The sequence below is a fragment of the Neovison vison genome, chromosome 2 (assembly GCF_020171115.1).
Source record: "Neovison vison isolate M4711 chromosome 2, ASM_NN_V1, whole genome shotgun sequence".
Lineage (NCBI taxonomy): Eukaryota > Metazoa > Chordata > Mammalia > Carnivora > Mustelidae > Neogale > Neogale vison.
The window spans coordinates 27,450,478-27,472,297 of NC_058092.1; the positions used below are offsets into that span (position 1 = coordinate 27,450,478).

Here is a 21,820-nt window from a genome sequence, read left to right on the forward strand (position 1 = left end):
ACTGTTACACTCATTTTATAAAAAGTTCTCTTAAGCAAATAAAACTCCTGTGTGGATGATCCCAAGTCCTTATTTGATTTTAAATAATTTGTAGGAAGCCATCTAGAGATTATATATGTATCTGTAGGTATTAACTGACCTCTAGTGAGTTTGTATTTTCCAGTTCTGCAGCTTCTTCTTTTTTAACTTCTTTTTAAGCTTTAATTTACTATTTTTCTCATCCTAACTTCAACAAACATGGAAAATTCCAAGAGTCACTTTTCTCATTAAATACTAAATGACTTAAGTGAAACTGGTCAAATAAAGATTGACCTTTTTTTTAAAGTGACTGATCAAAGTAGAAAATGTTAGGCTTTTGTTTGTTTGTTTAAGAAAAAAAGAACTTGAAGACATTTCTAAAGAGATATTCTCTCCCATAGTTTTCCTTTACAGCTAGAAAATGGGCAAGCTATGGAATGTACAGTAGCTCAGTACTTTAAGCAGAAGTATAGTCTGCAGCTGAAATACCCCCATCTTCCCTGTCTCCAAGTGGGACAAGAACAAAAACATACTTATTTGCCACTTGAGGTAAGCTAAACTGAATTTTCTTTTCCCGAATCTGCCAATCTCTTGAATGAGTTAAAAAAATGAGTTAAAAAAAAAAAATCATGTTCTAAACTAGAAGTAGAATTTAGTATAAATTTTTAAAATATTTTGAGCAGGGACACCTGGGTGGCTCAGCCCATTGAGTGTCTGACTCTTGGTTTCAGATCAGGTCATGATCTTGGGTTTGTGGGATCCAGCCCTGCATTGGGCTCCTGGCTCAACAGGGAGTCTCCTTCTCTCCCTCCTCCTCGGCCCCTCCCCCTCCCTTTGCATGTTCTTGCTCTCTCTCTCTCTCTCAAATGAATAAATGAATCTTTAAAAAAATGAATAAAATATTTTAGGCAGATAGCTTCACTAGGTAATAGCATTTTCATGTTTTGGGGAATCGAAGAGGTAAGATAGAGTTTAGCAAAGGCTTACTTTATAAAAACCCATTACACAAGCGAATTTCTCTTTGCCTCTCTATAGGTTTGTAATATCGTGGCAGGACAGCGATGTATAAAGAAGCTCACAGACAATCAGACTTCTACAATGATCAAAGCTACAGCAAGATCGGCTCCTGACAGACAGGAAGAAATCAGTAGACTGGTCAGTAAGGCGTATCTTCACGATACGCTAGCTTTCACATGAGAAAACAAGACAATAGAAAACTCCTGGTGGGACACAGTTACTCTTTGGTTTTTATATACGCAGGCTTTCCTGTTCTTTAGGTGAAGAGTAACAGCATGGTGGGTGGACCGGATCCATACCTTAAAGAATTTGGTATTGTTGTCCACAATGAAATGACAGAGCTCACAGGCAGGGTACTTCCAGCACCAATGCTGCAATATGGAGGCCGGGTAAGCGTTTTATTTCATTCAGCAAGCACCTTCCAACAACCAGTCAACAAGAGAATAATCCAGGATTTCTCTGCTACACCACACCGAATTTACCCATAGTTTTGCTCCTTACTGCTTTTTGTCTTTTGGCTAATACCAAATAGAGTTTTGTTTATCCCCTCATCAACATTAACATGGCCTTAGATTGTAATGTCTTTTCTCTTTTCTTTTGTTTCTTTTCTTTTCTTTTTTTTTTTTTTTTTTTTAAAGAATAAAACGGTAGCCACACCCAACCAGGGTGTCTGGGACATGCGAGGAAAGCAGTTTTATGCTGGCATTGAAATTAAAGTTTGGGCAGTTGCTTGTTTTGCGCCTCAGAAACAATGTAGGGAAGATTTACTAAAGTGAGTATCTTCATATTTTCAGCTTAGTAATATCCCTCCCAGATATGAAAATACCATCTTGACGTGAATGTGCTGTGCACACTGGCACTAAACCCCTGACTCCTGTAGAGACGCCATCTGGCTGCAGGAAAAAGACCTTGTATTATAGTAAATGGCAAACTTGGGAATGACATTAAGAATCTGACTCAGCTTCCTTACGGTTAGAGCAGAAAGTCTGTGACTAACAAGGCCGAAGCAGAGATAGTTGGCAAACTGTTCTTAGTGGAGCTTCCTTTGGTATTAATTGTATCTTTTCAGCTGAGATAAAAACTCGTCCATTTTTAATCATTATAATTTACTAGTGAGCTTGTTTTCTGCAGGGTCACACTTACTGAGATCATTGGTTCATGTCTTACAGATGCAGCTATCTATAGAAAGGAAGTTAGTGAGAAGGGTGGAAAAATCAGGGCAGGAAAAGGGAACTGGATGGAAGAAAGGAGTCTTACAAAATACTGGCAAATGCACAAAAGAAATTATTCTGAAAGCTTTATATGTAGATTAAAGTCACTTCTCATATCCAGAATTTAAAGCTTCACAATGAATTTTGTTTTTTTTTAAAGTGGTGATTTATTTTGATATTGTTATTAAATCAAATATGATACAAGTTTGAATGTAATCCTAAATATACCGATTTTGTGTTCCCATGTTCTCAGTTGAACACAAGGTTACCCAACCATTCTTGTGCCAGGCTTAACCAAAATACACATTACCTGAAATTTTGACTTTGGTTTTCTTTGGTTCAGAATTACTGACTTGAATCTTGAATGTTTAAAAAAAAAAAAAACATATATATATATATATATATATATATATATATATATCTTTGGACAGACATGCTCTTCCTAGTTCCTGGGTCCCAGTTGAAGCAGAATTATTTAAAAATTCAAAACAATGATCTGATAGCTTAATAATACAGATTCTTGTGCATTATGATTGCCATGATACAATTGCCAGCCCATCTTTGGCAACCATTTAAAGGTTTTTTTCTTTGTTTATTTGTTTATTTTTAATTTTGGCTAAGAATGTACAGAACTGAAAGAAGTATCTTAGTGGAAAATAAATTCTGCGAATGTACTCTGAAATGAAACCACTGTGCCACTGGTTCTATTTTAACAGGAGTTTCACTGACCAGCTCCGTAAAATCTCTAAGGATGCGGGAATGCCCATCCAGGGTCAGCCATGTTTCTGCAAGTACGCACAAGGTGCAGACAGTGTGGAGCCCATGTTCAAACACCTGAAAATGACCTATGTGGGCCTACAGCTAATTGTGGTTATCTTGCCCGGGAAGACACCAGTGTATGGTATGGACCCCTTTAATTTTGAATGAGGGATGATTTGAATGAGTAGGTCAGGATATGCTGGGTTAAGCTGTCATCACAAATAACCCCAGACTCTCAGTGGCTCAGAGCATCAAAGGTTGATTTTTTTGCTTCTGCTATGTGTCCATTGAGGTGGACTGTGGCCTCTGTTCTATGCCATCATATCATTTTCACTCCGGGACCCGGGCTGGCAGAGTAGTTGCTATTTGGAAAGTTGCTGGCCCCATGGCAGAGAGGAAAGAGAGCTCTGGAAGGTTCTTAACATTTGCAGCTTCTTCTTCTTTTTTTTTTTTTTACGTTTATTTTATTTTATTTATTTGTTTTTTAAAAGATTTTATTTATTTATTTGACAGAGAGAGATCACAAGTAGGCAGAGAGGCAGGCAACGAGAGAGAGAGAGAGAGAGAGAGAGAGAGAGAGAGAGAAGCAGGTTCCCTTCTGAGGAGAGTGCATGATGCGGGACTCTATCTTAGGACCCTGAGGTCATGACCTGAGCTGAAGGCAGAGGCTTAACCCACTGAGCCACCAAGGTACCCAACGTTTGCAGCTTCTTGACCACAACCAGCGACATGCCTTTTCCCAACCTTCCTATGGGAATTGAGAATGGGGGCCAGTAAATTCAGCGGGAATGAGCGTGGGGCATATAGTGAGATTCTACCATAGTCCTCAAAGCAGGAAAAACTGGAATGTTTGGTGACAAGTACTTGGAAATATCGGAATGGGGAAGAGTGGGGGAGTCCACCACTTCCCAAAGAGAAGCTGTTCAGTTTGTGTCTCTTATAACAAGAGTGATACAAAGTTCTTTTGTTTATCATCTAAATAAAGGATTTAGGAACTCCAGACCAGCTGTTTGAACTTTATAAAATGTCTTCAACACCCTCTGTAGTTGTTTCTTTTGTTACTGTCTGCTTATCTCTGGTGTTTAGAGGAAAAAGAGGGGGAGGGTGGAAGAAAAATATTTAAAAGTCAAAGAGCTGGCCTGTATACTGAGAGGGAGGAGCTGGGAGATAGAGTCCTTTGCCAGACCCGTCCTGTGGAAAAAGTAACCTTAAGGGACTGAGTCAGGGGTGGCCAGCAGCATCCAGGAGTAAAGGAACTGGGCTAACTTCAATGCCTGCAGGAGGGAAGAAAAGGAAAAATTGCCATGGGAGTTTAGCTAATGAAATGACCACATCTAGCACAGCGCGCTGTGTGAATGTTTGTGTGCGGATTTTTGTCTCTACTCTTAGTAATTAGGAGAATATCTAAACATTTTAAAATTAATTAATGAATTTATCCTTGTAGCGGAGGTGAAACGTGTTGGAGATACCCTCCTGGGTATGGCCACACAGTGTGTCCAGGTAAAAAATGTAGTGAAGACCTCACCCCAGACCCTTTCCAACCTTTGCCTGAAGATAAATGCAAAGCTCGGAGGAATTAACAATGTGCTTGTACCTCATCAAAGGTAAGATTCTGAACTCTGTTTTTTCTACTTTTTTTCCCCATGTTTTTATTAAGATCAAATGTAATGTAATTTACACTAAGCACACATATCTTAAACATGCATCTCAATTACTTTTTCTTAGATATGTATACACTCATGTAACAACTACTCAGGTGAAGATCTAGCACAATACCCTGTCAGGTTTCCTTGTGACCTCTCCCAATAGGTAACCCCCAAAGGTAACCACTATCCCCATAGATTAGTTTTGCCTCTTTTTGAACTTCATATAAATGACACCATGCAATATATAATATTTAATGTCTACCTTTTATTTATCCATATGTGTCTGGAATTCATTCATGTTACTGTATTAAGTAGTAATTTACTCATTTTCAGTGTTGTATATTTTTTCATAATATGAATATACCACAGAATTTTATTTTATTTATTTTATGGTTTTTTAAAAATATTTTTTTATTTATTTGACAGAAAGAGATGCAGCAGAGAGGGAACACAAGCAGGGGGAGTGGGAGAGGGAGAAGCAGGCTTCCCACTGAGCAAGGATCCTGATGTGGGGCTCAATCCCAGGACCCTGGGATCATGACCTGAGCCAAAAGCAGATGCTTAATGACTGAGCCACCCAGGCACCCCTACCACAGAATTTGAATCTATTCTACCATTGATGGTTATTACTGTATATTCACTATACAATTTTTCTACCTTTTTGGTGGATGTAAATTCTCTTTTTCCTGAGTATATATCCAAGAGTAGAATTACTAAGTTATAGAAAGTACACAGATTTAGCATGATAGGTACTGTTAAATAGTTTTCCAGAGTGGTTGTACCAGTTTGCATTTCCGTGGAGATTTCTAGTTGCTCCATATTTTCACCAACACTTGGTAGTATCAGTCCTTTTAACTTTAGCCATTTTGTTTGGGGTAATAGTATCTCATCATGGTTTTAATTTTCATTCCCCTGATGATGAATCATGTGGAACACAATTTCGTATGTTTATTGGCTATTTGGATATCCTCTTTTATGATGGGTTTGTTCAGTTCTTTGCCTGTTTCTTGGATTGGATTATCCATTTTTTCATTAATTTGTATTTTCCCTAACTATTGAGATAATACCTGACTTGCTAACTCTAAAATGTTTTCCTGTGAAATTCTGTATGTGAAAGTGATTTGAAAAGTTCAGTTTAGAGCTGTGGTATTAGTGATTGCTGTACTTGACAAGAATATGAAATTGAGCACCTTGCTCTTCTTGTACAATCATATTCCAATTCTTAATTTTCCCTTGAATAAAATTTATAGGTAACAACATCCTAATCATGCCTCTACATCAGTGATGGAAGGGGTGTGCAGGCCATATGGGAAGTTAGTCTAAAATCTGAAATCATTTAATTTTACTCCAAATATTTGAGACAACATAACCATTTAGAGCACACACCTCAGTGTCTGACAACCTAGGTTTGGATTCCAGCTTTACTGTTTCCTAGTTATGTGAGCTTGGGCAAGCTCCTTAATCGCTTCTGTCTCATATTTTAATTCTGGAAAATTGAGATAATAATTGTACCTCATGGGATTATTGTGAGGACTAAAGGAGTTAATATAGGTAAAGCATTTAGCGCAGTGGCTGGTATATGTAAGCTGTTACTGTGTTGTGCATATGTGTGTTATAGAGGTATGTTTGCTGTTGTACTTTCTGTACCATCATGTTGCATGATGATACATACAAAGAAATCTAAGACAGCTGCTGCCCTCATGGAGATATCTATTCTATTACAGGAGTTTTTCAGATTTGGGGTGTCTCCTATATTATACTTTAAGAATCAATATTCAGTTCCAAATCCCACCTTTAAGAATTTGCCAGAGAAGCATGCATGATATTTCCCCTTGATTCCTTAGAAAAATCAGTGCCAAATAAATGAGTTCATTCTTTCAACAAGTGTTTATTGAGTGCCAGCTGTGAGTGAGGCAGTGTTCCAGGTACTAGGGATACTGCAGGGAATAAGACAAAACAAAACAAAATTCCTGCCCTAGTGGAGCTTACACTTGTGTGTGTGTGTGTGTGTGTGTGTGTGTAAAATAATACAATTTAAATTAAGTGAAGTGCCTGGCTGGCTCAGACAGTAGAGTGTGTGACTCTTGATCTTGGGGTTGTGAGTTTGAGCCCCACATTCGGTGTAGAGATTACTTAAAAATAGAACCTTTTAAAAAATAATTAAGTAAAATATGAGGTATAAGTGATGAATACTAGATAAAAATAGAATAGAGAAGTAGATAGATGCAAGTCTTTTCTCTAAGTCTCATATCTTAAAGCGCATATATTAAAGCTCATATCCCAGTTCCATGTAAATTCTGCAATTCTATATCTGTTGTAAGAATCCTGGGATCCAAAGAGAGTTCGTTCTGGGAAAGTCTTCCTTCGCACATAGGGATTTTATTAAATTTGGCTCAGGTCCTCTTTTAGTTTTCCCTTCCTACTATTACAGAAGAACCATGTTGATTTCTTTTTTAATATTTTATTTACTTCTTTTAGAGAGAGAGAAAGAGAGCAGGGGGAGGAGCAGAGGCAGAGGGAAAGAGAATCTGCAGCAGACTCATCACTGAGCGCAGAGCCCAAAACAGGGCTCCATTCCAGGACCCTGAGCTGAAACCAAGAGTCAGACGCTTAACCGACTGAGCCACCCAGGTGTCCCAACCATGCTGACTTCTTGAATCAATTCAGATTCATTGCCAAAGAGGCACGGACACTCAATGGGCCTTAGAGTTCTCACCCAATATGTTCAAGTCTTTATTCTGTCTTGTAAAGCTATATCTGAATCTATCTGTTGAGCTTCAAAGTACAGATTTTCATCTGTATGTCTGAGTGTCAATGTCTCCTTCAATCTGAGCAGGCCCTCGGTGTTCCAGCAGCCTGTCATCTTCCTGGGAGCAGATGTCACACACCCCCCGGCGGGGGATGGGAAGAAGCCTTCCATTGCTGCTGTTGTTGGCAGTATGGATGGCCACCCCAGCCGGTACTGTGCCACGGTTCGGGTGCAGACCTCCCGCCAGGAGATCTCCCAGGAGCTCCTCTACAGTCAGGAGGTAATTCAGGACCTCACTAACATGGTTCGAGAGCTGCTGATCCAGTTCTATAAATCTACACGCTTCAAACCCACTCGGATCATCTACTACCGTGGAGGGGTATCAGAAGGACAAATGAAACAGGTACTCTGATTACCCATGGTTGCCTTTGGGGGTTCTAGGTGTCTGATAGAGCTTCTTCCCATCTAACACTACAGGTAAACCAGATCTGAGAGCTGCAAGGTGAGTTCTCAATTAAAATGTCATTCTGTTTCTATCTCCTAGGTTGCCTGGCCAGAGCTAATAGCAATTCGTAAGGCATGTATTAGCTTGGAAGAAGATTACCGGCCAGGAATAACCTACATTGTAGTGCAGAAGAGACATCACACACGACTTTTCTGTGCAGATAAAACAGAAAGGGTAAGAAACTATGGTAGAAGCCTCATTATCTGATGCAAGTGAATATATTTTCAAATGGGCATACATATAATTTTTCCCCTAAAAGCACTGTAATAATAATTTAATTAATATACTGTCTCCAGTTGAGCATTGATGATCACTTCTGAATGATACAGGTTTCAAGACTGAATATTTCTCTTGTGTGACAGAAGTGCTGGCTTCTGGAGTTTTTAAGGGGGAGTCAAAAACATGCCAAGATACACTGTGGTGATACAGGCAAACCCTGAAGGGATGGCTTGTGTATTTGGACTTTATTATCATTTGCTACTTCTTACTACCTGTGCCTAAGGCATGGTTCTAGGGTATAAAGAAGAATTTCTCTTCTAAATGATTTTGTATAGGTGCCTGTATCAGTGCAGGAGATTCTTGGGTACACATTTTGAATGGTTATAATGTCATACTTACTAACCGTGGGCAAGTTAACTTCTCTAAGCCATAGTGTTCTCATCTGTAGAATGTAGTAAGAACAATTCCCATCTCACAGGATTAAATTAATAAATGAATATTAATTTGGGGTATAATTCCCAGCATTTGCAAAGAGCCATTTTGCATAATTGATTTATAATGTGTTATTCATGAATAAACTAGCTAAGTTATAGGTACATGATATTGAGTGACTTTGCTTCTGTGATATCTTCTGTGACATTGTTTCATCTTTTCCACGCCCGCCCTGATTCACCCGCAGAGAGACCAGTTCTTTCTGTTGCTTACTCTTGTAATCTTGTGGGTCACTCCCATTATTTTCTAGTATGCCCTTAGGTTTTGTCTCTAATCTAATGCTTTTTGTTTTCAAAAGCACTGAAAAACTAAGGTTTCTCTCCTAGGGCTCCAGTTCCACCAGTCAGCTCAGATTCCAACTATTGTCTTCTGAATTACCCAAACCCTAACTCAGTAGTACTTTGTAGGCCTCCACTGACACAAAGTCTCCAAACTCTTGCCTGAGCTCTGGTCACAGAATACTCTGCCATCCCCTCCCTAACTGGATTATCACCTCTCTATCCTTCCATCAAATTGCTGTCTGTGTGTAGCTCTAGGAGCTGGATTATCTTCCTAAAACCCAGGCTGTCTCATCATTTTGTCCTTTACCACGTCACTCCTAACCTTCCAGAGATTGATAATCCCGGTCCTTGGTCTACCCTGCTCCCTTGACACTTAACCAAGTGCCTCTAGCCAGTCTCCAACTCTGGATTGGTCCACTTACCCATTTCCTTTGCTTTGACTCTTAGGCCAGCAGAGACTGCTGAGTAAGAAAGTCATTTGTTTAATGATGAATGGCATTGCAGATTCATGATAGCAAATCTCAGTCAGCCTTTGACACTGCCATTTCTCCCATTTATCCAATTCCCCGTAGCATGTATTCCAAACCTTCACTCCTCAACTCACCAGCCCTAATCTGTGATGCCTTTATTAGAAACGCTTTACCTTGCCAGCAATAGAACAACCCTCTATTTCCCCAGAAAACAACATCTCGAAGGCATGAGTTTTCTCAGCTTCCTCTCTTCTACTTTTTTTTTTTTTTTTTTTTTAAGATTTATTTATCCATTCTAATGGGAGAGAGTGCAAGCTCGGGAAAGGGCAGAGGGAGAGGGAGAGAGAAGCAGACTCCCTTGCTGAGCATGGGGCTTAACACACAGGGCTTGATCTCAGAACCCTGAGATCACCACTCTGAAATCATGACCTGAGCTGAAAATGGGAGTTGGACACTTAACCAGCTGAGCCATCTGGGCACCCCTCTCTCCTCTACTTTCAAATGTACTGAAATGTGTTTTCTCTGCTCCTTCCTCTCACATCTCAAAGCCTAATCTCTCCACCTATGCTTTTGTTCCCAAAGGACACTTCATTAATTACCCTTGGTTTTCAAAACTCCAGTTCCTTCACCTCACCCTCTAAAGTTCCTCAATTCCTCCTAGATCCGCCCCCCCCCCCAGTAAGCTTCCTTTTACTCTGTTTCTCCCTCAGTCTACCTGCCACCTTCTTGGTTTTCTTTCATGACCCTGCTTTTAGAAGAAAAATGACTTGACTTTCCACCTGTACCTTCTCACATCAGACATCCATTCTCTGTAGCGTGACTTCAGTTTCAGTGATTCTACTGAAGCTGTTTACTCGGTGACTTGCTCATTTCAAATCTAGTGCTACCTTGTCAAGTTCTTCCGCTGACTTCTTTGCCTGAGCAATACAAATTTCCAGATTCACTACCCTCTTCTATAATCAGACTTTCTTTGACGTCTCTTCCTTCTCTGGCCGTTAAATACTGATGTTTCCAGGCATTTCATACATTTTTCTCCCTCTTCTTTTCTGAATTTTAGCTCTCTTTAGTCTCACCCACTTTTCTGTGTTCACTGATCTGCTTATAGATTCCTAAATTTGTATTCCCAGCTGCAAACATTTCTGTACAGTTCCTGATCTGCACCTCCAACTGTCTACCAGACATATTTACCCAGATGCTCTATAGGAATTGTATCAGCAAGATCAGCTAGGCCATGCTGTGGAAACAAAAAAAAAAAGTCTTAGGGGCTTACAGAGATGCATTTCTTGCTCATATTACACACTCATTGTGGCTCTGCTGCAGCTGTGACCCTGATGTCCTCCTTTTGGAACCTAGGCGGACAGAGAAAAATCTATCTGGAACATCACCAGTCATTGCAGCAGAGGGAAAGAAAGATCTGCACAATTCCTATGTTGGCTCTTTTTTTTTTTTTTTTTAAAGATTTTATTTATTTATTTGAGAGAGAGGGAGGGAGAATGAGAGAGAGAGAACATGAGAGGAGAGGAGAGAGGTAAGCCCCGCCGAGCAAGTAGCCTGATGTGGGATTCGGTCCTGGGTCTCCAGGATCATGACCTGAGCCGGAGGCAGTCACTCAACCAACTGAGCCACCCAGGAGCCCCCATATGTTGGCTCTTAAAGCGCCGACCCAGAAGTTATACATGCAGGCCACACTCTATCAGCCAAAGCAAGTTACATGGCCACTCCTGAGTTAATTGGGTGGGGATGTATAATCCTTCCCCAGGGAGGGGCCCGGGAATATTTGGCACTAGTGATATAATCTACCACAGGCATTTCAAGCAAAACACGTCTGAACCTCCTACTTTTTGTTTTATCCTCATCCAAAGCCTGTTCCTCCCCAATTTTCCTTTTCTCCTGTAACTTGGCATCATTGTACATTAAGTCAGCCAAGTTAGAAACTTCAGTGTTTTCTTTAAATTCTGCCCCCTTTTCAGTCCCCCCATATTCAGTTGTTCAAATCATCTTCTTTGTTCTGCCCTAAAATATCTTGTCTCAATTCTTCCTCTTGTGTGTCACCTCTGTCCTAGGCAGAACCTCCTATATTGCAGCAGACTCCTACTGGTCTCCCCATCGGCATTCCTCCTTCACAGATGTACCTTCCATCTGCTGTCAGGGCTAGGTTTAAAAAATACAGATCTCAGGGCACCTGGCTGGCTCAGTTGGTGGGGCATGTGACTCTTGATCTTGGGTTTGTGAGTTCAAGCTCCACATTAGGCTTAGAGCTTACTTAAAAAAAAAAAAAAAATGCAGGGGCACCTGCGAGGCTCAGTGGGTTAAAGCCTTAGTCTTCAGCTCAGGTCATGGTTCCAGGGTTCTGGGATCGAGCCCCGCATCGGGTTCTGTGCTCAACAGGGAGCTTGCTTCCCTTCCTCCCTCTCTGCCTGCCTCTCTGCCTACTTGTGATCTCTGACTGTCAAATAAATAAAATCTTTTTTAAAAATGCATATCTTACCTTGCCATTCCATTATTCAGAAACCTTCACATATCCTCCATTGTCTACCAAATACTTACTTTTGTTGTTTAATGTTTTCCTAAGGTAGCCAGAACATTTTAGTTTCATCCTTCCACCACACCTTCATATACTTTCCATTTTCCATATATTTGTGGATTTGAATCCCCAAGATGACCACATCTGTCCCACTCTTTTCCCCCCATTATTCTTAATTAAGGTATTATATAGACAATAGTAAAATCCACCCTTTTTAGTGTACTGTTCTACAGGTTGTGACAGATGCATATAGTTGTGTAAGCACCATGTCTAGAAGACATGAACAATCCATGCACACACATTCTGCCAAGCCCTCTGCAGTCAACCTTTTCTCTCACCTACAGCCCTAGCAACCACTGACAGGCATTCTGTCCTACGGTTGTGTTTTTTTCCAGAATGACATATAAGTGGGATACCATAACCTTTGGTCTGGCTTCTTTTACTTTTCATAATGCATTTGAGGTTCATCCAGGTTCATTGTGTATATCACCATTTTATTCCTTTTTATTGCTTAGTATTTCATCATATGGCTGAACCACAATTAGTTCATCTATTCCTGACTTGAGGGGATATTTGGAGTGTTTCCGGTTTTCATCCCATCCCCCCATTCAACTCCTGCTTATCCTATAAAGGATGACTCAACTATTTCCTCCCACCAGCTTTTTCCAGTACCTTCCATAATGCTCTGATCACACTATATTGCAGTTCATTTTAGTTGGTGTGCATAAGGGCAGGAGGGTACAAGTTCATGAGTTCTCTCTGCGCCTCTGTCTCCCGTCAGCATCTGCAGAGCCTTCCACATGGGTGCTCAAGCAGTAGTGGTTGAAATGGACATGCTGGATCTCTTTTTCCCCAGGGCATCACCTCCTTCCCTTCTCCTCTGTAGATTCCAAGAGATTTGCTTTAAAAAGGATTCCTTGCTGGGGCAGCCAGCTGGCTCAGCCCATGGAGCATGTGACTCTTGATCTCCGGGTTGTGAATTCGAGCCCCACGCTGGGTGCAGAGATTACTTAAATATAAACCGGGGTACCTGGAGGGCTCAGTGGTGAAGGGTCCAACTCTTAATCTCAGGTTTTGTTTTGTTTTTTTTTTAATATTTTATTTATTTATTTGACAGAGAGAGGATCACAAGTAGACAGAGAAGCAGACAGAGAGAGGGGGGAAGCAGGCTCCCTGCTGAGCACAGAACCCGATGTGGGGCTCGATCCCAGGACCCTGAGATCATGACCCGAGCCGAAGGCAGAGGATCAACCCACTGAGCCACCGAGGCGCCCCTGATCTCGGGTTTTTATCACAGGGTTGTAAGTTCAAGCCTGAGTTGGGCTCCACACTGGGCACAGAGCCTACTTAAAATTAATTAATTAGGAGCACCTGGGTGGCTCAGTGGGTTAAAGCCTTTGCCTTTTCGGCTCATGTCATGATACCAGGGTCCTGGGATGGAGCCCCACATCGGGTTCTCTGCTCAGCAGGGAGCCTGCTTCCTCCTCTCTCTGCCTGCCTCTCTGCCTACTTGTGATCTCTGTCTGTCAAATAAATAAAACCTTTTTAAAAATAAAATTAATTAATTAATTAAAATCTTTTTTAAAAGGATTCTGTGGTTAAATATGTTTGGAAAATATTATTTACTCCATCTTAAAGATTATACATCACTGAATAAAGGTTCTGAGAAATCATACAATAGAAAAACCTTTTTACCTTGGGTTCAGCCCAGTATTTCTCAAATCTGTGTGAACCATGAAATATCTAAACACATCCTACGGAACTAATATTTCTGAAGAACACACTTTGGGAAATGATGCCAGAACTACTATAACTCAGTTACATTTCCTCTTGTCCAGTGCAGTCCGCAAGCGCACATTTGAATTTGATGGAATGAGACTTTTCTCTATTCATAGATGTTCCTGTACACATTGGTATACAATTAAGCTATAGGTAATGGTAGTAAGAATGGAGTCAAATAAACTCCCATCAAATTAATGCCTCTATACAAAATACAGTTCTTCATATGGAACCCTGCTATATAGCAGAAGAGGGTGAAAATTAACCAAATAGCAAGATTTAATTCCTTTCCTTATAAGTGCGTTTCTGAAATTCCCTTCCCTGCTTTCCTAGAAGTTTGATTTTAGAATTTTTACTGTAAGTGAGCCTTACAGTTTTGAATTTTAAAGTGTAAGGTATCATCACCTAGTTTTATAGCTGGTCAGATTAAGACCCAAAGATATTACACTTTGTTAAGGTATGTAGTCACAAGACTAGGCTTAGAACTGAAACCCTTGTTTTCCTAATTCCCATTTCAGTGCACTCCTCCTGATAATGCATGTGCTGGTGACTTCTTTTACTGATTCTGTAAAAGCATTAGTTTTGCTGAGCCTCGTGTACCCACTCAAAGATTTCTTCATCTTAACTTATACTGAAAGTTGTGCGTATCTTTTTACTCTAAGTAAGGGACAAACTTTATTTTTTTCCTCAGGAAGCTTATCCATTGTAAATGCTTTTTTATTTTTTTCCTCTCTCTCTCTGAGAACAATGCCAATATATCATCTATAAATAGATGACAACAATGCAACCCAAAGTCGCAGGTAAAATAATTCTTTGTCTGGACTCCCCTAGGGAAACCATGGAGTATATTTGTTTGAGAAAATACTTAAGGATAAAGTGGTTGGGCTAAGGAACGTTGCAGAAAATTCAACATGTTGAATTAAACTGATTTTCAAAACGTCACTTAAGAACAGTTTGCTAACTTGTTACCAATGAGCACATAAAAGGAAAATATGGCCTGAGCCCAGTTTGGCATTTTGATGACTCATTATACTCCTTCCTCCCCTTTTTTTGGTAGGTGGGGAAAAGTGGCAATGTACCAGCAGGCACTACGGTGGACAGCACCATCACACATCCATCCGAGTTCGACTTTTACCTCTGTAGTCATGCAGGAATTCAGGTAATTTGGAAACCGTTTCAGACCTTTGACTTGATAGGGAGATGTTTGCAAATGCAACAACTGGCTTGACTAGACTTGTTATTCAACACTGTGCATCACTTGGTTAATTTAGTGCTTGTATTCCAGAACTGTTATCTTTTGGTCTGGGTATCTGCTTGTAGGTGTGCTAGGCAGGAGTACTTCTGAATTTAAGGAGTGGATTTCAGTTCTTCTCTCAGATAGCAAACCCGTGTCAGAAACGTGTTAATCATAAAAGTCTCTCTCCAGGGAACCAGCCGTCCTTCACATTACCAGGTCTTGTGGGATGACAACTGCTTCACCGCAGATGAGCTCCAGCTACTAACTTACCAGCTCTGTCACACCTATGTGCGTTGCACGCGCTCAGTCTCCATTCCAGCCCCTGCATATTATGCCCGGCTTGTAGCTTTCAGGGCACGGTATCATCTGGTGGATAAAGATCATGACAGGCAAGTTTCTCAGGCACAGTGGAATCTCTTTTTGTCTGAATTAACATGTTTTAAAAAAATGAGCTACTACAGGAAACTTTTAGGAAGAGCTGAATCTCCTTTTAGGGCTTAAATTTCAAGAAGTGAGTAAAATTGAATGTGCCTTTGAGAGCTTATAATGTGACTTTTGGTCCAAGAAGTGCTCGGGCTTGCTCATACTTGCATGGTGTGTCTGTCATCTGCCCAAGGAAAAGAGTCTAATTTGGAGCTGCCTGTGATTTTCCCATAGAGTGAAATGCATTCGGTTCTGTTCAGGTCCTGAGCAGTCTCAGAAGTGGCCCACACAGTGCCCTGGCACCAGTCAGAGCAGTCACAGACCCGTGGATTCTGCTTCATGCAAGGGAAAGTCCTGCACCATTCACTTTGTTTTCAGTACAGTTCGGAAGAATGCACCAGAGTGAATCTGGGGCATGTGTGTGGCAGAGGAGAGGTGCCAGGACCATTTTCACCCCCAAATAGGGATCTCAGAAGCATCAGACATTTTGACCTGTTACTGAGCACTGTTAAATAGCCAAATAAGCTCCCTGCATTAATTTCCTTTTCCAAATGACCATCTGTGAAGAGTAGCAGTTTCTGGGCTCTTCCCCAAGTCTGAATTCAGCTGCTAAATAGTAGACATTCCATTGCAAGTCTATTTCTGTAAGGGTTGAAAATATGCTATGAAGGAAAATGCCCAGCTGTGGCTTTATACCTTCCATTCTGTGATATACATTCATTCATTCAACACATTTATTAGGTATTGACTGTGTGCCCAGCACTGTGTTAGGTACTAAAAATACTAAGATGAGGAAGACATGTTTCCAGGGATTTTCTTTTTCAGTATGGCAGACAATAGAGGCAAACAGAGCACTGACAATTAGCCCAGGGCAGTATAGGTGAAAGTGCAGTGGGACTTCAGAAGAAAGGTTGTTAGAGAAGATTTCACTGCTGGATGGGTGGGATTTGGCTCTAGAAAGAAGAGAAAAGAATTTTCCAGGCAAAGGGGAACAATGGATATAAAGAGAAAGCAAGGGATATGTTTAGACAATAGCAAGTTTTCTTTGGCTGGAGTGTATGAAAGGGGAACAGCAGGCACGAAGCTGGAAAAGTATGTTAGAGCAGGTTTTCTTTGTTAAATGTGAAACGCTACTTTGGGGCCAAAATAGCCCTTAACTGTTACTTGGGCATGAGTGGGAGAAGAGGATGAAGTTAAAGACGACTAAGATGGTGAGCTTAGATGGTAAGGGCAATAATAATTTAATTAGTAAAATAATTAAATAGCTAAAGTAATAATTTAAGTCAGGAGAGGTTTGGTGATTTACAGTTTACCCAGCCCTTTATATCCTATGGAACCCTTAAGAGGTATGTTCAGAAGTTGTTACTATTATCATAAAAGACCAAAGTTTGAAAGAGTTGTTACTTCTTCAAGGTCATGTAGCTAGTGAGGAAACGAGAAGAGATTCCTGGCACAATAACATTTGCACAGCAACATAGTATGCTCCAGCATTATACTAGGCTCAGGAATTCATTCAACAAATGGTTATTGAGACTATATTACATGTGGGCACCAGGGGTTCAGGGGTGAGTAAGATAGTCACTGCTTTCTTTGAGTTTACATTTCCTGGGGGGAATGTATAGCTATCCAATTAATAATTTAATTTCAACAATGAATCTTAGAACACTGAAAAAATAAAATAAAAATTTAAAAAAATTTAATTTCAGGGGCGCCTGGGTGGCTCAGTGGGTTAAAGCCTCTGCCTTTGGCTCAGGTCATGATCCCAGGGTCCTGGGATCGAGCCTTGCATCGGGCTCTCTGCTCAGTGGAGATCCCGCTTCCTCCTCTCTCTGCCTGCCTCTCTGCCCACTTGTGATCTCTGTCTGTCAAATAAATAAAATCTTTAAAAAAATTTTTTAATTTCAATCGTGTTTAGTACCATGAAAGAAAAGTAGAGGATTCTGTGGAAGTATGTTTCAGGTGCCTCTGACCTGAACTTTGGAAGTGAAAGATTCCTTTGAGGGAAATGACATTTTGACTGAAGCCTAAAGGACAAGTAAGCATTAGCCAGACATAGTAGGCAGTAGGAGTCCTAACATAAGCACTGTTTAAGATTTGGGTCTTTGGAGACATTGTTCTATTTAATTATTGCAACAACCTATTCAGTAAATTGTATGTATTTTTCAGTTGAGTGAACTCATGTTAGAGAGACACAACAAATTATTTAAGGAGCCACAGCTTGAGCCTAAGGTCTTCCTGAATCCAGTAGTAATTGTGCTGTTTGAAATATGTGAAGTTTGAAGTGATCTTTTGTTACACCTGGTTTTTTGCATTATTCTCTTTACAGCGCGGAAGGCAGTCATGTGTCAGGACAGAGCAATGGCCGGGATCCTCAGGCCTTGGCCAAGGCAGTGCAGATCCACCATGATACCCAGCACACGATGTATTTTGCCTGAGAGTCTCAGAAAAAGAACTCAACCAACTGGGCACCCCATGCAGCCTCAAAATGTTTCAAATGCCTACCGCCTCTAGAGAGAGCCAAGTTGACTTCAGGTGGTCTTCTACGAGCAGCTCGAAATAGTTGCACTGAATCTCTACTTCGCAGCACTGTCTGATGCATCAACAAAATTGAGCCATTTTTTAAAAGAAATAGATACTCATAGATTGTCTTTTCTGATGCACTGGACTGAATTTTTACCTCATCTTGCAAAGGCTGATCAGCCTGAACTTCCTTAAGGACTTCACAAGAAAGGTTTCTATGGAGTATTTTGCTCGTTGTGGTGTTCACCGCATCCCTCTAGTCTTAGAAGATCACTCCTTGTTTTCTGTACCCATTGAGTGGGGTGTCTGCGTAAGTGGGAGAGAAAAACCAAACAATCTGCTTCAGTTCAGCGTTAACTTTTTTAATTGTGTGGGTCCATAAACTTTTTAATGGAGATTTCTGACTTCGCCACTGTAAATGCCTTTAACGAGCATTAATTTTTGAAAGTTTTACAGAGTTTTATTAGTTTTCCTACTTTATCTTCTTGATCTCTACAGACTCGTGCTGGTGCAAGTACAGGCTGCCAGGCAATTGCACTATATTTGGCTGCAAATTCAGACCAGCAGCTCTCTGATTTGGTTGGCTTTTGTGAATGTGTAGCACAAACAGATGTAATCCATGTCACAGTGACAGATGACGCTGCCATGGTAAAAGTACTCATGTTTCCCCCTTTTGGAAAAAAAAATTAGCTTTTAGTATTTTTCAAAGTTTTCAAAAGTGCCCATTTTATGCTGCTGTGTGGTTTGTTAGATCTAACTGGGTTTTTAAACTTTTCTCATAGAAAATTAACTTTGGCAATAAGCATTTTTTAAGGTCCCTTCTCTTCCTCCCCCAACTGTGTAGTTTTCTAGATGAGATTTCGGTATGATTTTATCAGCTATTTCTTATAGATCATAATGTGGCAATTTCTGAAACTGGTCAGAAAAGACATATATTTCCATGACTTTTTAAAGAATTATTTTTATCTGTTTTATAGTCATCATTGGTGTCCTGTCACTTTGTTTTAAAATAAGCTAGAACCAGGATGCTTCCTTATTGGATAGGCTTTGCCAATCCTTAAGGTATATTGAGTGATGCTGCGACCTGCACAGATGTACCAGCATTTAAAACTTCTTTTCCCGGGAATCAAGGTTACTCACACAGTCATGTGCAGTGCAAATTTTTGTGTTTCTCTTTCAATCTGAAATGTACTTTGTGGGGTTTCCTTCCTTTCACTAAACTAAAACTGCATAGAAAAGGTTGATCTTTCTTAATAGATTCTAGATCCCGCTCACAAGGAGACGGGTTCCTTTCTTGTCCAAACAAGGGGAGCTGATCTAAAGCAAGCATCAGTGAAAGTGTAGGGAAAAAACACATTTTGTATTTAGTGTAGATAACACTTTGTGAATGGACAACAGTTACATAGAGTCTTGGTAGTTCCAGCCAGTGTTTCCCAGCCCAGATTTTACTGACATGTGATTCTCTATCCTGGAACCTCAGAAGTGAGAGCTAGGGAAGGGGGTAGAATCCCCAGAGCCACAGTCCCTATGGCTGAGGAAGGTGCTGAGGGAAGAGACAGACACAGTGTGGGAAAATGGTTTTGCCCCCTCTGCCTGGACACTGCTGGTGGGGGAACACTGGATCTGATGGTGAAGGGTGTTTGCTTGAACTCATTATCCGGTCCAAATCTCTTAAACTAGCCTTCTCAAAATCCCAGCAATACAAAGCACTGTTTTTTCTTCAGTCTTTTAAAGAAGCTTGTAAATACATTGAAGTTTACATTTCCATGTGCTGTTGGTCAGCGGCGCCACCCGTCTTTGCTGAGACTGGTCACTAAGAGTTTTATAATGTATATTGTGTCCTGTAGCTCATTAAGATGACTGCAGACATCCTTATTCTCTGCATATAGTGGGATGAAAGCAAGCTCTGTAATTGAGGCACAACACAGGCAGGAGTGAAGAGATGGCAGATGTTAATTTCTTACGATTTTCCTTTTCTGCAAATACCTCACTTGGATACTACAGATCAGGACATGTTGGCGAGGGGCTGGCTGCTACTTTTATTCACGCTTGTTCAGGGAGAGCTCAGAAAATACCCTTCAGCATGGCCACCCTGGACCCAAGAAGAAGAAAAACAGAGCTTCTTTAGGAGAAGGAGGACTGACTGGCGTCCAGGTTGTGAAGAACTCTTGGTGGCTGGCTGGCTGGCCAGCGGGCACCACACCTGCCCTTGAGTGCCTCGGGCTCACTTGTTAACGCACAGAAGTGTTACTTCTCATCATCTCCTGGCACGTATGGAGCAGGAAGCAAGGTGGAGTGCCAGGAAGCCCTGATTCGCTTGCCGGCAGTTGGGCTATATGCTTGACCTTGAACTATACAGTTTGTACAACCTCAGTCAGTCCTACACACTGGGGCAAATCAGCGTGATGGTGGAGGAAAAGCCGGGAGGCCTATTTTTATAGGAAACAGTACCTTTAAGAGGGGAGCAAATGCACTCATTTTGGATGAAAGGAAAGAAATATGGAAGAACTAGCATTATTGGGGAGAGGAAAAAAAAAACCTGCTAAGGGGGGTGAATCTTGAAGCGGTAATCACTACAGAATCAGAGTTGCAGCAATACTGTTGCAAGCAAGTCTGAATGCATAATTTCAATTTGGCTTGACGATTTGAATAGGATAGCCCCTTGGGACTGACTGAATCGTTATGCATGTGTCAATCAATGGGAGGTGTGCATTCTCTAGAAGTAGATTTAGGCTGTTTGTTTTTTTTAAATGCAGCCTGTTTAGGCACTGTCATGTGGTGTGAAAGATTGAAATGTAGCAATGCTAAAGAGTAACAATTAGGGGATAAGGAGCAGGGACCTCAGGAGAGTGGTGAAGATCCAAATGTTGAACCAATAACATTTTCTGATTGTCGTTAGCTGTTGAAGCCTGAGTGGTTTCTAGAGTGAACTAGCTGGCTTTGTGCAGCCAGAGTCTGGGCAGGTAGAACATATTCATTCTTACTGTAAATTCTATTTGCTGCTTCCAAAGGTGATGATTTACAGGTTCTCTATGGTCTGTACTTTAGGATCTGGTGCCCAGCCTATGTCAGAGCTTCCCTACCTGACTTAGCTCTCTATCCTTCCAGTGGGAAAAGGCAACCCCCTGTTTAAGAAGGCTCACTCTCTCCGCCCTGCCCTTGTGACCCTTTGTGGATGTGCTATAAGATTTTCTTGCTCAATAGCAAGGTGGTAGCTCTGCTTTCATTTTAAGGAAGTGGAGGCTGAGGGCATTGTATCAATACTGCTTCAACTCCAAGGATTTTTCCTAATAAAATTAAAGGGAAGATCTTATTATCAATTAACCATTTTCTTATCCCTTGCTATTGACATTCATGCTCTTTCTGTGTCTAGTGGCTGAAATGTTTGCATTTGTTCATTTGACTAATGGTGTAATTTTGGTTTCTATATTGTTAGACCTGTAATGTTTTAAAAATGTATTTTATTAACTTTGGACTGGATGTATGTCTCTAGCAATACGAGGTACTTTCTAAACTATTAAGGGAGGTGTGGTATCCCCATGTTGAGATAAGATGATGGTTGTCTAAATTTTGCAATTTTTTTTTTTGGCCTGCAGGGATATTTTGTGTTCATGTGTCCAAAAGAGAATAAACTGGCATTCTTGTGCCAAAAGTTGTTTTTCTTGTCAGTTGTCTAATACATATGGAGTATACTGTAATGGTAACATGCATGGTTGCTTTTAAAAAGTTTCCTCTATTGTGCTCGCTTCAGCAGCACATATACTAAAAAGTTTCCTCTATTTAAGAAACGTGAGTAAGAACAGAGAAGAAACTTTGTGTTTTTAACTTCTGGGTCTGCTTATCTTTAGAAATTGATATTTGGGAATTTTAGAAGAGCATCTCAGCAAAATTTCACAAAGGAAAACTTTTATAAGATTCATCAGGGTTCTGGGGCGCCTGGGTGGCTCAGTGGGTTAAAGCCTCTGCCTTC

At 40.7% G+C, this 21,820-nt stretch overlaps 1 protein-coding gene across 1 annotated transcript in view; it reads left to right on the forward strand.

Annotated features, from left to right (window-relative positions):
- AGO4 (argonaute RISC component 4) overlaps positions 1-21,502 on the forward strand; it is a 40,130-nt gene extending 18,628 nt beyond the window's left edge. The window contains exons 8-18 of the mRNA XM_044237789.1: positions 420-567; positions 1,054-1,173; positions 1,296-1,424; positions 1,674-1,807; positions 2,963-3,147; positions 4,450-4,609; positions 7,488-7,803; positions 7,945-8,079; positions 14,728-14,829; positions 15,097-15,296; positions 17,657-21,502. Of these exons, the coding sequence (XP_044093724.1) occupies positions 420-567; positions 1,054-1,173; positions 1,296-1,424; positions 1,674-1,807; positions 2,963-3,147; positions 4,450-4,609; positions 7,488-7,803; positions 7,945-8,079; positions 14,728-14,829; positions 15,097-15,296; positions 17,657-17,765 (1,738 nt within the window). The 3' untranslated portion in view covers positions 17,766-21,502. The remainder of the gene's footprint in view (positions 1-419; positions 568-1,053; positions 1,174-1,295; positions 1,425-1,673; positions 1,808-2,962; positions 3,148-4,449; positions 4,610-7,487; positions 7,804-7,944; positions 8,080-14,727; positions 14,830-15,096; positions 15,297-17,656) is intronic.
- The last annotated feature ends 318 nt before the right edge of the window (positions 21,503-21,820 follow it).